Raw genomic sequence first — 17,606 nt, forward strand, 5'->3', positions numbered from 1 at the left:
AGACATCAGTGCTATGCACAATAAGTTCTTTCATCCTCGGGCCGAGAACCATTTTGCAGCTGTAATGCAAGGATGCCTACAGATCTGTGTGGGTGTACATAAACTCTAACCTGAACATCTTGTAGTGTTCTCGAGTGGGAGGGTAATTTCGCCTCTTCATTGATTTTACTGATGTCTCTTATGAGCGAGTGGTGCTGTTTCTCTCACCTGTGATGAATTGTGTGTGCTACACAATGTGGGCTATTGCTCACCAGAGGATTAAGCAGGAGCAACAAACCTGCTTTATTTTCTTCAAACCTTTCATCAGTGGAAGACAATTGCGTCATCGTGTTAAATCGTAACATTTTGATACAGAAAAGAAAAGAAGACTTCAGGGTTTTTCTAGAGGAGACTTCCTCCGCTGACAAAAATGCTTACATTGCATCTGGACTGTTTACAAAAGATTGCCACATTACTTGTACTGAAATCTTCACAAGCGAAGAAATTTTATGAGTAGTCTCAGCACTGTTAAATTAAGCTGTCCTAAGTACCTGCAGTAACCATGGAATTTAAAAGTCTGGATTACTGCAGCAGTTCTTTGTCTGCGATATGGTACGTACTGTACTTGGATTTTAATGGAGCCATTTATACAGATCTTATACTTTCTCATAAAACTCCTCAAGGTGAATGAAAACAAGCGTGGGCTAAATGTTTTCACTTCTCAGTGCTCTTTCTGTTACAGAATCTTGCTGGCTTTCTTAATTGCTAACTTATGCTATTTCTTTGTCTTCTAGAATGTCGGGTGGTGAAATCTACTTCCTATACTAAAATAGCTTCGAGTTCACGTAGGAGCACCACCAAGAGTCCAGGCCCATCCCGACGCAGCAAGTCTCCTGCTTCTACTAGTTCAGGTAAAGCAAGCAAACAACAACAACAACCATTTAACAACAGCAACTATTCTGTCCCAATAGAACGGGAAATGCACTTAAAATTCTACATTTCTGTGGAAAAGCATTGTATGTACAAAATAGTTGATACTAAAAATTCATGGGTTTTCTCAGTGACATCTAAGGTCAAGTGTCTTCCCAATACAAAATAAAGCTTCAGCGTCTTATACTCTGGCATTACAGTGGTTCAATTCACTTTATATTTTCATGCATGTTTTTGCTTCCTATACCTAAACATTGAGGAAAAAAATGTATGGTAGTCTTTGTACTAGGAACTGAATGAGAATAATCCAGAAAGTAGCCCAAGTTATGCAGCATAAGATCTCTGTTGCTGAAAGGGTAATTTCACAATCTTTTTCATATTTTGTTTCTGAGGGAGTGAGGAAAGGATTGATTAAAGATCATGAGGATATTGGGAAAACAACGGCAGGGCAGAGAAAGAATGCAATTACAGATGTGAATGTGACGTGACAAGATAGCTGAGGAAGAAATTTCAGAACTGACCTAATGAAGCAGTGATATAGGCTGGAGAGAAGACACAGCAAAAAGCTTTAGAAAGTTCTGTCTGAAGAGGCTTGCGTTGGCTGCCTTCACAGTAGCTCCCAGTAGATAGCTGATGAGTAGTTTACGCCTGCAGTTTTTCCCCAAGCAGAAAAAATAAATAAACTAAAAATGCATTAAATTGCCAGCATTGGGGCCTGAAGGTACAAAAAAATCCTTGGTATGAACCATTTGAGTAGACCCATTCAAGCATTTTCAGCATTCCTTGTGAATACAGATTTTGCAAGAGGCACACATTAGAGCTGTCTGAAATCCACCTCCCTTTCTGCCTCAGTCTTCTGCCAAGAGGAAAGCAAATGCATTCTGAAACCTGCATCCAGCACTGTAAGGTCTCTGTTGGGAGGTTATGATCAGAATGGCCCAGTGCTGGTTTCAAAGAGGGTAGAGATAGACCAACTGGAACTTCTTGTTTTTCTTTTCCAGAAAGACAAAGGCGAGAAAAAAAGATCTTGCTCTGGGAAGGAGGAAAGTGGGAGAGACACAGTGAAAGAAGGATAGATAGAGATAGCAGGGCTGGGAGGCAACTTGTCTCCTACACATCCTAGAGAATGACTGAGTTACACAAACCTGAAAAGAGGTAATGGGATAGAATATCAGTTGTGAGGAACAAGTCCAGAGTAGCTCTTTCATAAATAAGTTACTTCTTTTGTAGCTAGGTGGAACAGAGTTTAATTTAACTTTAGCAAGGGAGGCCCTGTTTGGTGTGTGATTGTTACAGACTCTGGGGTTTTTTTGCTAATAAATTTGTGAGTACAGGTAATGAACACTGAACTATGTATGCTCATTTCTATGTGAAATAAGTATCCTGTGAATAATACAGAATCTGTGGGATTTCTATGGGTTCAGCAACATTTTTTTTCTATGTTGAATATATGATACCATGTTAGTTTTGGTCCTGAAAGAAATAGTACTGTTTTTACTTAAAGGTGCTGGGGAAGTGTAGGTGAGTAAATCTTAGCTTCTTGCCATTCACTTCTGTGAAGGTCTGAGCAGAATATATTGCATACTTCAAAATATCAGAAGATTATTTTACAGCATGTGGAAAAATGGGAATGATTTTACTATACAACAATAATAATTAACATATCATTACATTTATAGCAAAAAATGAAACAATGTAGTAAAAATATTAAAAATACAAGCCATTTTGGATGGTGCTGTGCTGATGACAGATGTAACTATCTTAAACATTTCTTATATGAAAATACACTTATAGGAAGTGGGCACATGTTAGTTTGTCACCAGCAGCATTTCTTCAGGGTTCAGGTCTAGGGCCAGTTTTGTTCAATATTTTTATTGATGTTCTGGATAGACGAGGTGAATGCACCATTAACAATTTTGAGGATAACAACAAACTGTGAGGTGCTGATGACTCTCTGAAAGAACAAGATGCTTTGCAAAGGGATCTAGGTAGATTGGAGCATTGGGCAATGATTAATGGGATGGAGTTTCAGAAAAAGAAATGGCAAATTCTGCACCTGGGATGGAATAATGCCTGGCATGAGTATAAACTGGAGGAGGAGTGGCTGGAGAGCTGCCGTGCAGACAGGGATCTGGAGGTGCTGGTTACCCCACGCAGCAGGCTTTTTACAAGTCAGCTGCATGCCCGGGTAACCAGGAGAACAAATTGCATCCTAGGGTGTGTCAAACACAGCCAGGAGAAAGAGGTGATCTTCAGGATGTATTCAGTGATGATGCAGCCTCACCTTGAGCACTGTGTACAGTTCTGGTCACCACAGTTCATAAATGTTGGGAAGGTACTCAAATGTGTCCAGAAGTGGGCAACAAAACTGATAAAAGGGCTGGAAGTTATGTCCTATAGGGAGCAAGGACTTCAGGGATGTCTTGTTGTGAGAAAAGGAAGGGCTGAGGAATGACCTGCTTGCTCTCTATGGCTTCCTGAGCAGGGGATGTGGAGATGAAGGTTCTGAGCTCTTCTCTCTGGTATCCAGTGACAAGGAATGTTGGAATGGTTCAAAGCTGCACCAGAGAAGTTTTATACTAGTCATTGGGAAGCATTTCTTTTTGAGAGCTTTATCAAGTGTTGGAACAAACTACCCAGGCAAGTGTTTGAGTCAGCATCCATGGAGATATTTAAAAGATGTGTAGACATGGCACTGAGGGACATGGTTTAGTGGTAGACTTGGCAGTGCTGGATTAACAGTTGGATTTGATGATCCTAAAGGTCTTCTCTGGTCTAAACAACGCAATGATTCTATAGCTAGGAAGCATTCCTTTACCAAGAAATACTGTGTGTTTGGTTGGGTGCCAGGTGCTCACCAAAGCCACTCTGTTGCTTCACTTCTCAGCTGAACATGCTGAAGTTTTGGTCAGGCCTGAGTTGGTCAGGTAGTTGGACTAGATGGCTGTTGTAGGGACCTTTCAACTGAACTATTCTATTTTATTTTATTCTATTGTGTTCTGTCCTGTTCTATTCTATTCTAAATTTGTTAAGCTTAAAAAAGATAAATAATTGAAAGTGTTTCTATAGAATTTACTTTTAGTGAGGACAACAGCTCTGATTTGGGTGTATCGCTGGTGTTTGTTTTTTGCAAATAGGTCAAATTGTGTGAATGTTACAGTAACCCTATTTCTAACCTTACATACATGAGTACTTAGATCAGTATTACTTTCATACAAGGAAGCAATATTGTACTAAGCACTTGCTATCAAGAATTGTCTTTAAGTTACATAAAGCTAAAACCAGTCAATTATTTTTTAAAAAGCAATTTTATATTAGACATTGCATTTAAAAAGCATAGTAGGACAAAGAAAGAGGAACAACGACTCTTAAATTGTTTTAGACAAAACCCGAAGTTTTCCCATGAAATGCAAACAATATGTAGAGATTCCACTCTTCTGCCACCCAGCAAGCATAAAAATGCTGCTTGCTTCTTTGAATTATGTACCTGTGACAGAAGCAGAATAGAGAAATGGCCATCTAGCACACATACGAGCAGCTAATTTTTTCCATTATGTCTGCATTAAATGTCTCAGTACTAGAGAAGCTCCTGAATGGCTTGTGCATAGCTGGAAGTTATGACTTCGGTCTCATGTTGTTACTGCTAAGTGTATGTACATGTATTTTTATTATATGTTTTTTAACTGCTTTCAGTTAACCTTTAAACTACTTTTAGGGATTTTTCTTCGATTAGCAATAAACAGGGAAAATAAGAAAAAGAGTAGATTCTTTGTTCTGATCAAAGATCATTCATACATATTACAAAAAGTTAAAGGTGTATAATTATCTGAAGTGTTTTGTCATAGAACAAAGTTGAAACAAGTAGGGATAAAGTGAAGCAGAAAGCATTCTTGGTAGTGTACCCTTGACAAAAAACTGAGAGGTGAATGGAAAAGAGCTTGTTGCTAATTACAAAGAATTTGATTCCTTTTGTTTCTTTTTGATTCTCTCTGCACTTTGAGAAGTCTGCACATTCTAACAGCACAAAAGGATAATATTTCTGCTTCAGACTTAAATTAATGTTCATATTAAGAAAATACACATGGATAATTACATGGGCCAAAAAAAGAAAGTTCTATAGACAAAGACTATGCTAAAAAATATTCAAATCTCAGAATTGGGTATTCAAACTAGTAAAATTGTCTCATGAAGAGATATCCTTGAGTTAACTTTTATTCTCTTGTGTATGCATCTATAATATGGTACAGTCTTTAATGCAGGTATTCAACAGCATAGCTGATTTGGATTCATCATTTTTAGAGTTAATGAAGGCAAAGTCTTGGTCCATTTCCCCCTTGTTAGACAAATAGATGTATAAACGAAACTAAGACATGTAGACAACCTGTCCTGGTTTAAGCACTTAAATGCCATCCTCAACAACTGTTTCCCTTCTTTGACACAGAATTTCAGGTGGCAATGAATTAAGCTTTGGCTTGCACTAACTATTTATAAATTGGATGAAGTCCATGAGTTCCTTTTTCTGAGCAAATGGTGGTTTGGGGTGATAACTTTCCCAAATTCATCCCAATAGCTTCTGAAGTTGCTTACAGAAATCAAAGGGGGAGTTGAGGGGTTGGTAATTTGTTGTTTTTCTGTGTCTTGTTTTTGCATCGTAAGTCTGGAAAAACAATATTTTACCAAAACTGGTGCTTTCAAGATAAAATCAATAATGTTATATTGTTTTTGAGGAAATTCTTCTTTAAGGTCCTTGCTTTCCATTTCAGTCTCACCTTGTTGTGGTGACCCCTGACTCTGTGAGGAACAGGCAAAGGACCCTTAATGTCCCCTCTCCCTGGGGAACCACCAGCCACTGTCCTGGAGAACCATTTCCCTCAATTGTCTCATCTGCTGCTGGGGAAAAAGTACTCTTAATGACAATTCCAATGCTCTTAGATGACTTTCACTCTTTGCAGGTGCCTTTTGCCCTCTGTTGCTCCTATAGACAGCCTCCTTGGCAAGCCTAAAAGTCCTATACAGAACCTACCATAACAGCACTGTCAGGCTTTGCAGATACATGGCCATGGGAATAACATCATGGGAACAAGAGGAAAAACACTGTTCCATAGCCTCTAGGACACACTGCTATGGCAGCACAGGGCTAAGTGGGGAATCTGTGAGTGGAAATTAGGCTGCAGGGTTGCAGGGAAAAGACCCTTAATGGAACCAGAGGCTACAGAAGTGCTCAGGGCCATAAAGGTTCAAATCTGTGCGCTGGTTAGCTGAGGGCACAGTAAAATGCATCAGTCTGTGAGAAACACACACTCCTTTTTGTTTCTTGAGCTATGTAATCTACAGTGAACAAAAGGACTGCATCTGCCTTTACACCATTCTTTGGTGTATTTCAAAGGCATGTATGCCTTTACATAGGTAGTGTTCACCTTTTTTCCATCCTTGTTTTTTTTGTTTTCCTTTTTTTTTTTTTCTTGTAACAGAGCATATGTTTAATGTACTTATATTTTTCTGATAGCCGCCCTGGCTCCTGAGAACAGATGTATCCTATTTTTATATAAAAATACAGAATAACGTTTTCTTCCAAGAGTACAAGTAAGCTAGGAAGATCTGTGTAAGGGCTGACTTTTACATTATTTTGTTTTCTTCACTTTGTTATTTACATCTGACAGTGTTTCAAAACAATACCGCCAGACAGAAATCTCACTGCAGGAGGATTGCTTTCTGGCTTTTTACAAATCCATTTGAGGTATTGTCTGCTTCAAAAGGCTTTCAGTCTAAATAGAGAAGAGAAGCGTGAAACAAGGCAAAGAAGAAAAGCAGAGAAAAGATAGTGTGACCTCCTGGGTAGGTAGAAGGCTGATGTCTGATTCCAAGTGCTAGAGATTATCCTACCTCTATTTAATTTTTCTGATGTCTTCCTAAAGCCTGTAAACCACTTTGATGTTTTTGTTGTTTTTTTTTTTTTTTTTTGTTGGCATCAAAGAATACTTGGGAAAGGGCATAATAAAAGAGACGTTTAATTTTGGTGAGGCTGGGTATCAGCCCATTGCTTGTGACTGAAAATTATGAAAGTCTGATGGCTATTCAGTAGCTGGTGGCTTCTGTCCAGCTGCCATTTAACACCATTGGTAGCAGCTTCAGTGTGGACAAAGAGGTAGTAGATTCAAAGAAAGCAGCAACACTTATGTCTTCATCATCGTTATTTTTAATCAATCAAATCAAACATGAGATGACTGGAATTACTGTACCCATGGTCCATTAAATTATGGAAAGATGTGACATTTGGGTGAACTCTGGTTTACCTCCTGAAATTCCAACTCTAAATTTTCAGGACTTGCTCTCAACAAAAGTAGCTACTTTTTTTTTTTTTTTTTTTTCAGTTTGAGCACCTTATTCAAAATTTTAGTTCTTAGAAAAAGTTCTTAATTTTTCTCCCTTCCTGTTTTCCTCAAGTTATTACTCAGAATATGTCAGATGATTGAAATCTTATTTACAATATCAATTCAGGTGTTAAAGTTTGGTTTTTAAAGAGTTATTTAGGAGTTTGGGTTATTCAGTGTGACAAGTGACTATTTCAAGAATACCTGGGTTGATATGTATCTATTCCAAATGACAAAGGGAATATAGTGAGAAATGGATATAGTAGGTCATGTTACCAAAGACTATGTGAGGGTTCTTTTTTAAATTGTACCTGGGTAAAGAAATTGTGAAACTGCATGTTAAACTAAAGTGTGATCACAACTGTAGATGTTCTCTAAAGGAAAAAGTGGATATGGAAATAGGATTTTATGGAAGTCTTCCCTAGGTCAGATGTTTGTGCTTTTCTCTGTTAGATAAAAAAAAAAAAAAAAAAAAAAAAAAAAAAGAAGAAGAAGAAAGAAGTAGAGATGTTCCTCTGCAATAGGAACATTTACTCTGATAGTTCAACCTTAGACTGTTATCCAGAAACAGCCCTCCTTCAACCACCTGACTCCAGAAGGTCTTTTGTATCCCAAAGGAAAAGCATAACTTATCATATTGTCTTTGCAAGGTCACATGTCTTTATTTACACTGTTACAGGTACTCAGCTGACTGATTTTGTAATAAATATGCTGAAGCAAAATTTTCCTAAAGCCAAGACCACACACCCATGGGAGTGATGGAGTCATCCTGTAGACCCAGGGATTTCCAGATGATATATGCTTTGATCTTGACTTCTTTTTAATTTTTTATTTATAGTGTTTGTCTTTGATACTAATCAGTAAAAAATTAATTTTCATAATTTTATACCCTTGTAACAAAAACAAGAGCTGGTAAGAGAAATAAATTTGGTAATGTTGAATAGTTTAACCCTCTTAAAGGATGAAAAGTTAAATGCTAAATGAAGAAACGTGCTCAGAAATTGTACTCTGTTCAGACAGACTGATTTGAGAGTCCTGGTTTTTCTAGTTAGGCAAAACAGTCCAAAAGAGAGATTTTCATTAAATCTTACGTACACGCAGGTTCTCCTGATCAGGTACTACATTAAATTAGCAGACAATTTCATAGATATCAGCTGAAGTGCAGAAGGAAAAACAAATCCAAGAGGCACTTAGCTTCTGAGACTAGAGGAAAAAACAAATACTGGTGGATTCCAGGGAACTGCATTTTCCAGGCAGTCTCCTTTCTTCTGAGATACAAGATATGCCTGTAATATCTGTGTGTCTGCAGTACTTCTCTGCTTGATAGTGCAGACATAGGAGACTCTGGGTTGAGGGGGAAGAGCCTGTGTAGGGTTTAGAGTGCCTGCTGAGCTCTGCACAGCTTAGCTTAGACTGTGTGGCTACCACAGGTACCAGTGACTAACAAGGACTCGTGTATTGGTGGCTGCTGGGATGGGGAATGTAAACATGATCTATTAATCTGTTGATCAGGTGAAAGTCCTGTGTGGGTCTGCCAGGCCTTGTCTTCAGTGGCAAAGGGATGTTCTACTTTTATCTGCTTAACTTCTTCACATAAACTCTACAAAAGATTGAAAATACAAAGGACAGTTTAGCACCAGTTGAAATTAATGCAGTATTGGTATCTGGCTTTTTTTTTCAACCAGCTGCATGCTAAGGTAGAATCTCTAAAGCCTCGTCTTCCCTGGGGAGTCATACTGAGGGCACGTGCCTAATGTGGTGCTCTGTACTCACTCTGTCTTTTGGTGTTAAGACAAAAATGATACAATGTACAGAAGTAAAATACAAAAGCAGAATGAACAAAAAGGCAAGATATGGTTTATTTCCTAACTATTTTGTAACTACATAATGTTACCGAGGCACAAATGTTGGACAGTGAAAAACTACAGAAGTAACTGAGGCAAGATCAAATAGTAATTTCATATTTTCTGCTAACAATCACTGAATATGACCTACACATCTTCTGACTTGTGTAAATATTTTTTTTAGGTAAACTTTCCTATTAATAAATTGTGGCTGCAAAAAAAGCCTGCACTGTTTCTTTCCCTTAGTGTCCTCCTTCTTTTTCACATGCATTTTTGTGTTTGGCACACTACTTTTTTAAACACACTGAGTTATCTGTTTTATGGAGTACAATATGCTTGCACAGCCACAGGCAACTCTGTAGGAGACTGATTTTAATACACTGCAGTGGTATGGTGGCTTCTCAGACTGGCACTTGATGCTTTAATTCATTTTTCTTGCTTTTTGTTTCTATTACTTAATGAAAATATGCCCTATCAAAATTTATTTATTGGAATTCTGTTAAAGTTTTTTTTACTTACAGCATTTTCACTGGTTTATTATAATAATATTATTAATAAATATTATAATATTTATTATGTATATTATAATATGAAAACCTATTTTCATTTATCTCTGTAGATGCTGGTATCTAGCTTTAGTGTTCTATTTCATGAGTTTTTCCATCTTCATGTGTGTGCCAGGTGCTGAACAAGCAAGCACAAAGACAGGTCCTTGCCCTGTTGCACATCCTCAGCAAGAGAGGGCAGTGAGGAAAGGAGCTCACAGCTAAGCGGTTGCATACATCTGCTCTGAGTAGCCACAATAATTTTGGTTTTGTTGCAGTTTTTTAATGCACGTTTCACTGCTGAAATTTTGAACTGATAAATCTTTTTCATAAGATCATGGGAGGGTGCTGTGTGTTAAGCTCAAGTCTGTGACCCTTGCCATTTTATAAATAAAAGTGACAAGAAGCCTCTTGCCTCACTCAATAAAATGATCAATCACAACAGTGATTTACCAATTTCATATGTCTTTATCTACATCAAGGTTCTCTCTAGGAACATGTGCTGTATCAGTCAGTGAGAAATGCAGCGCAGATACTGGATAGAAATACAGTTTGCAACAAAAATACATTCCACCTAGAAATGTATTTTAGGGCAATTTAGTGATCAGGAATGCAGTATTATTATTAAATCTTACAGCTTTTATTCACATATTTGTTAACATATTTTCTGGTAATGAGTAGGTTATGTAAGAATGGTGTAATGATTGTAAATGGAGTTCAGGAACGGGGTCAGAATCACTGCAGTCTCTTCTTGGTACACAGCACCTAATATCACCTCTATTTGCAGATTCAGTATAATGACTCACAAGCACAGGAAGCCATAAACAAAAAGGTATAAAAGGAGGACCCCTGGAATGTACTGGGAAAATATCAGAAATTATCATTTCTGTCCTGTTGTGATGTCTGTCTTAAGGATTATATTAATAATATCAGTAGTAAGAATAATGTAATAACAATTATAGCAATATATATCTCCAGGTATGAAGAGCATCCAGAAGGATTCATGTATAGATTTGAAAGTTTACGCTGCAATGGATGTTCCTAGTAGATTGTTCATCAGGTCAGGTTTAGATGATTGCTTCACAACTTGTGTTGTGACAGCAGCTTGGTTAAAATAAAGTCTAGAAAACTACTTCAGATGTAGAAGCCAATACAACAGGTACCTAAAGATTGGTAAAAGGAATCTCATCTCCAGAGCTAATTGCTATCTCTGGAGTTTCCTAATCAGCTCTCTATAGGGAGTCCCTGTAAGCTCTCAAAAATCGTGGTACATGTTTTATGTACAGGATATGTACCATATCCTTTATATTTTAGATATGGGTAAGGAGGTGAGAAAACTTCACTTAAATCTGCTGAGGGCCTCAATTCATTGATTATGCTCTTGATTTCACATGTTGCAGATGGCCAACATAAAAGCACAGTTTAAGAGAGCATTCAAACTTAGCTAAAACACTCTGGATACTCTGGTGGTGACAAGTAAGTAAAATTTTTAGGATTTATGATAATACTTTGTTTTCTCATCCTAAATAGATACTCATCAACATAATATACATCAATATGTTGATATATATAGATATATATACAGAAATATGTTGATAGCTAAATACATCATTGCAACTATTTGTCTGGTACCACTTTGTAGCCTCAAGTTTTTGTATTCAGGACAGAGTGATTGCTACAGTAATTCTAAAAAAAAATATTGTTGAATGTTATGGGGAAGGAGTTAATCTATAAAGAACAGGAACCAGTGCCTAGTGCTGCAAGGTATATTGAAATGTATCTGTTATCTTAAATTTGCTTATGATAATAAGACCTAAGACTATCTGGTTCGTTTAAAGAGAAGGCAGAGAAATAGTCCTGTTACACAGCAGTCTTGAGGACTAGCTCTGTGTGAATAGTAGGAATTATTGTTAGTTTCTAAATTATGCCATAGATGTTTAGAAGATACATTTTATAACTTTAAAAGTTTGAGATTCCAGAAAGGTCATTATTAATGTCCTCATCTTCCTCTTTTCCTAAATTATTTCAGTGATACCAGTAATAAATTTTATTTTAGTCACTGTTGGACAGATCTGTGGCTGTTTTGCTGAATATTGTATGAATATATGTGCATACATATGCATGTGAATCCCCCTACACTTACTGCAATATTTGAATGAATGTTGATATGCACAAATCATTGTTCTCTGTATAAAGATATTTTGAAGCCTGGGTGAGTGAAATGTTTTTCTATAAAATAGCCTATTTAAATCCAATTAGAGCATCTTAGCATTGTTTCTATACTTATGCAAATATATTGCACCTTTACTATAAACAATGCCTTGCACAAAGTAATGTTGAGATGGGATCGCTCATAGCACCTAAGCACTATTAAGTGATCATCCTTTATCATGCAGTATAATGTGTTTATTGATGTGTGTGGTGTGGTAGGTATACATATTTCTTTGTTATATTGTGTGGGCCCAGTATTAGCCAGTAAGAACAATGTATTATGCAAAAAGTTAGAAGAATCTTTTAAAAATGCCTACTCTATTAATCCAAAGGAATTAGCATTTGCTAGATTGCCAGTCAGACAAGGTTTTACAAGAGTTATTGTCATTTTGATTTTCGGATGAGTCACTTGCTACATTGCTCCCAGAGGCACCTCATTATGATTCAGTGAACAGCATATAAAATTGCTTAGGCTTTCGGGGCTCCATGGAAAGCGAGTGGGGGTTGCGGTGGCTCAGCGTTGTGAAGCAGCAGCATTATGCTTAATTGACACCTTTGATGTAGCCCTAAGACAGCACCTGCACCTCCCACTGCTGCTCAGAAGACGTCAGCCTTACGCAGAAAAGGCTTCTGCTTATGAATCCTGCATCGCATTCAGCTCACTCTGTGAGCAGCCCCAGCTATCCTTAACTAATCCCATTGCTTCTCAGTTTGGCTACAGCTTGGCTTAGTACAGAGCAGGAATTTTGCTGCTTGCTCTTATCAGGTTAAACAGTCAGATTTTGTCCATGTTAGAACTCATAGAAGGTAAGTCAAATGCCTTGTTGATAGCCCTAGTATTTAAATATTCTCCTAAGATTCAGAATCTGGGAATCTGATTTCTGTTCTTTTTATCCTAGCACTTTGCAAATGTAGACTCTGATAGAATATTTGCTTGTTTAAGAATATTTACATGTCTATGTGATACACGCTTCATAGTGTTTCTGTCAGTGCTTCAATGTGAATATTATTGATAGCCTCTCGTGTGGTTACTTTGTAGTAGAATTCTGTCCTCTGCTGGCATTGTTTTGTTAATTTATTGGATAATGTGCTGTGCACGTGAAGATGCTTCTATAAAGATAGGCACTGGCATATGTGAAGAAACTTGCTTATTTGAGAGAGGGATGCTTTCCTGTAAATCAGACTGGAGGAGTTATATCTAATTCATTTGCCTCCAGAAAGCCCTTCTGGGTTAAGTCTGAGGTGGTGTTTGGGTCAGATAGTATCGCAAAAATCTCTTCAAATGGTTAAGTCCTCACTCAAAAAGTGAAAAGCAGGCAGTAGGTTTGTTCTTGCAAGCAATACTGTGTTTTATTTTTAGTGGGCAGCACTTCAAGCCATAGTTAAATAGAATGAAAATGTTTATATATTTTGTCTTTTAAGGTTAACAAAGCACCTTGTTCCCCATTACTTTCAGTAATAGAAGTACTTTACTTTTAGTAAAGTAAAGGAACAATGAGTTTGAGAAAATATGATCATGTTCTCTGCCATTGACTATAGTCTTTTCAGGTTTTTTCATTATTTGCTTTCACCCTGTATAAAAAATTGTCTTTGTGAGCCAAAAACTTAAGGAAATAATTATTTTTTTGAATTACCTTATTTAATGTTTCAAACATTAAGCAAAACCAAATTAATCTGTTCAACAAAGACTGAAGAAAAATGTTGATTTAAATATATTTTCCCTTTAATAATGCCTTGTGTTCATTCTTTTCAATTTCTTGTCCTTTTAGTGAATGGAACCCCTGGTAGCCAGCTTTCTACTCCTCGCTCTGGGAAGTCTCCAAGCCCATCTCCCACCAGCCCAGGAAGCCTACGGAAACAGAGGGTAAGGAAATGAGGAAACTGATTTCTGAGCATGGCTGGGGAGAATCCAGCATAGCCATTATCCAATAGCCTTCTCCCTTCTGGTCCCTTGTGTGTGTGTAGAGCTATAGGGTGGAAGAGCCTGGCTACAGTCCTTGTGTTTTTAAAACAACCTGAAGTGGAAGGCAACTGTTCTGTGTCTGTCAAAATGCTAAGTATACTGAGAACTGGTTTATCCTTGGGGGGAAAAAAACAGGGGTTTCTTTTCTTTTTCACAAAACTTTTTGTTTGTTTGTTTGTTTTACCTTCTTTTTCCAAATATTTCACAACTGAAAGAAAATGTCAAAGAAATCTCTTTTGTTCCTAACTCACTGTGGGCATTGTCACTTGCACAGCCTACAGACTGCTTTGATTTTAAAGCAAGGTGAAAGAATGCACTGTGGAATTTAGCTGTGATATCACAGCCTTGTGCAGTGAAGATACTATCAGCACCAAGGCACGTGAGACCTGTCCATCACTTTCCTGGCGAAGAGTTGATAGTTGTTGTAGGTTCCCCCTAGTTATCTGGTATGAGGAATCTACAATATTCCTAAGCTTCCAGAACTAAGCTAATGCCTGTGTTACTGCTGTAACCCCTCTGATAAAATATTACTCATCCAACCCAAAAGCTCCACGTGCTGATTGAATTAATTTTATCTGGTTAAAAGAAATAAGACTGATGTCTATGTATTTTTTGCTATTTTCTAAACTGTGGTCAGTACTTAATGAAAGCATCCCTGAGGCAGTAATCTGTATCTCAGACTTGTTTATAAACAGAGTTTGAACTCATGCTTTTTCTACCTTTTCAGTTTTTAAACAACGATACAATTTATGTCTCTCAAAATTAAGAGGATTATGTACAAAATTGGTAGTGCTTGACTTTAGGAGCTGGTGCAGAACTGATTCCCCAGATACCCAGATCAGTAATAGCTGTAGCATGACATGACTCCCTTCTAGCCTGCAGACCATTCTTTATATCTGATGTATGCCAGGGAGCTGAGGAATGGTGCATGTCCACCTCCATCTGGGATAGAGCAATGGGTTTCTGCCATGACTTGCTTACAGACACTGAGGCTGACTGTGATCTTGCAGTGTAGGGACAGCCAGTGAGCAGCAGCTGGAGCCTCAGGTTAGTGTCAGGGTTTTCATCATCCGCTACACAGAGTAAAGATGTAGGTTCCAGTGGGTAAGCTGGTGCTAAAATCTTCTTGAATGCTATGTCTTCCCCACCTGTTTGTTCTTGCTCTCAAGGCTTATTAATGAATCATTAATAAGTCACTGGAGAGGGAACAAAGAGTCTTCCAAATAAATTATACATTGGTGATGTGAGGCCGTCTGTTTAGAAGGATGATACCAGTTTACATTGGATTTGTGTTTGCTGTAAGGCTGTCTCTTTTCATTGGTAACTTTCCTAAACTTACTTTCTCACCACTGAAGCTCTGCTCTCCACAGTGAAGACATGTTTTTCTGCTAAGGTTTGTGGATGGGTGAGTGGGAGCCATGTGATCAGCACCATTAGACACAAGAGGTTTCTAGGCACAAGATTTCTGACTTTCAAATGTGAAGAGGAGAGCAGATGGGCTTCTTTTTATGTGTAAGTGTAATAGGATCACTGAGTGCCAGTATTATGGATGCAAAGTGCTATGTAGCGGTAACAAAATCAGACTGCTAACTGTAGAGAAAATAAATATTGAAGTGTACTACAGGAGAGATAAGTCTAAGATGGTTAGGGAGTTGAATTCTCTTCTCCAGTATACGTATTCAGTCCTCTTGACCTCAGTAGGGGACCTTTCATACTTGTCTGGCTTTATTTTGGACAGATTTATTTTTTTTACCACATGAAGCATGGAATATATTCATGTAAAAATAGATTGCAATAATGTAAAATGCATTGTAATAACATTATTTAGATTACAAAATCAACTCTGCAGTTCAGGGATGGAAACTTAACACTCAGTCTGAGAATTTATTCCATCTGCTTTCATGTTTAGCTTGTGAAGTGAATGAGTTAGAAGTTCAGTGTAAAAACATATGATTGTATCATTAAAGACTATATTGTTCATTCCAATTAGTAAATAAGGAATTAAGCAGTGCTTGAAGATAATAATTTCCTTGTTAGCAGTATAAGTGGTGTTCTGTTTAGTTTTAGTATAGATTTTTGTGTCTTTAAATTTAACTTAGGTTATTTTATGTAACATATTGTCATGAACCATATTTGAACTTAAAACATTTTGTTTTGTCTTCAATGGCTTCAGCTACAGTGCTGACAAGCCAGTTGCAGGGTGAGGTTTATTCCCTAGGAGGTTGCTGAAGTCCTGGTATCATGTGATAGACATACGAGAGAGAAGAGATGCATTTCAGTTCCCATCTTGTCACCTGTATTGAGAGGTGAGGTGTTCTTGCCCTGAAGGAAGAGTGTTGGCTGCTGTAGCCATGAGCTGGAGTTGAAGGTGGTGGCTGGTTTTCTGACTGCACTGTCTTTCTCTCTTTACCTGCACTTTGAGGAAGCTACTGTTTTAGAACTGAAATAAGGTGCTGGGTCCTGGGGACACCAGCTCAGCTCTGTAATTTGAGGTGTTTTGTGCCTCTGTCTGTGCAGTTAGAGTTCATGTTCTCTCATGCCATCAACATGGGGTGCCAGTGGTAAGAACTGAGTCTGGAAGGTGATGGGAGCACTTCCTCTAGCCCTTGCCTTAACTAATCAATCAGCTCTTCAGCATCCCCATCCAGTGCTATGAGGGAGTTGTAGACTTGGGACATCACAATGCCCAGGGGTCAAGGTAGGCTGCCTGTGTTTTTCCTGGGAAGTACAGCTGAGAGGAGGTCAGGCTTTTGAATCCAGAGGCCCCAAAGCAAGGTGCTTCCACAAAGGGAGGGATTTCTTCCTAGGAATAGTAACTACCTGTGGAGTACATTAGGCAGCTTAAAATAGGGATTAATCATCTTACTTACTGACACTTCATCACTCATCTTTTTAAAAAAATGAATTCTGGCCTTTGGGGGAAGGCTTTTGGTTGATGTAAATAAGGTCAAAAATGTGACCTTACATGCTGTTACATACTTACTGTCCTGTGGTACATAGTCAGGAAAACAGTACTCTTGTAACCCTACAGATAAAATTTTGTACCCTCAAAAGCCAGAATACAAAAAAGATAAAATTTATCTGTTCTCATTTGCATATGTATGTTGGCTGAGTTTTTTCCAGAAATTCAGAAGTCAGTGAAAGTTATATTTTTATAATCTTCTGCGAAACTCAGTCTATATTTGAAGAAAGTAAGATTTGAAAGATTAATTTCATGGGTAAAGCCAGGGAATCTCAGAAAAACGGAAAGCTGGACAAGACAAACGCACATCCAATCAATATGATTAATGCAACGTTCTCCGTTTATTCAAGATAAGGTGGTAGTTTATATAAGCTTCCACATAGTTTACAGAAACAAAGACACTCTAATTGGTAGGCTAACATTGTTTACCTTTTCCTTAAAACGGCCTACACTCTACACCATAAAACCTATACTAATTCACACCCAGACAACTCAGTGGTCCCCACAGTACTTTAAGACTATTTTCTACCTGCGCCACAACCCTGAATTTCTAACTGCGTCAGAGGCTTTGAGGGCCCCACCAGGCCTCAATCTGAGGCCTAGCCTGGAGTAGCTCAACTTTCACAATTCATGCCCTCTTTCTCTCAAAAATGCTGTAACACATGGGTGTAATTCACGAAGTTGAAAGTGAACTAGGAACAATTTATCAGCTATCTTAGCTAACTGTCAACCAATTTTCAGCTTCTGAATATTTTATCTAGCAGACTGTGTGCTATAGTTACTCTTTCGTGCAGTTTAATT

General features: G+C 37.8%; 1 protein-coding gene across 6 annotated transcripts in view; it reads left to right on the forward strand.

Annotated features, from left to right (window-relative positions):
• The window catches only part of DCLK1 (doublecortin like kinase 1), a 230,113-nt gene that overhangs the window by 152,079 nt on the left and 60,428 nt on the right, over nucleotides 1-17,606 (forward strand). For 4 of the 6 annotated variants that reach the window (XM_030274107.4, XM_012569748.5, XM_030274134.4 and 1 more), the window contains exons 5-6: nucleotides 774-890; nucleotides 13,650-13,744. In XM_030274107.4, coding sequence (XP_030129967.1) covers nucleotides 774-890; nucleotides 13,650-13,744 — 212 coding nt within the window. Of the gene's footprint in view, nucleotides 1-773; nucleotides 891-12,479; nucleotides 12,688-13,649; nucleotides 13,745-17,606 lie in introns of those variants that run through there. The other 2 variants (XM_030274128.4, XM_012569749.5) reach the window with 1 other exon arrangement.

The sequence above is a fragment of the Taeniopygia guttata genome, chromosome 1 (genome assembly GCF_048771995.1).
Source record: "Taeniopygia guttata chromosome 1, bTaeGut7.mat, whole genome shotgun sequence".
Taxonomy (NCBI): domain Eukaryota; kingdom Metazoa; phylum Chordata; class Aves; order Passeriformes; family Estrildidae; genus Taeniopygia; species Taeniopygia guttata.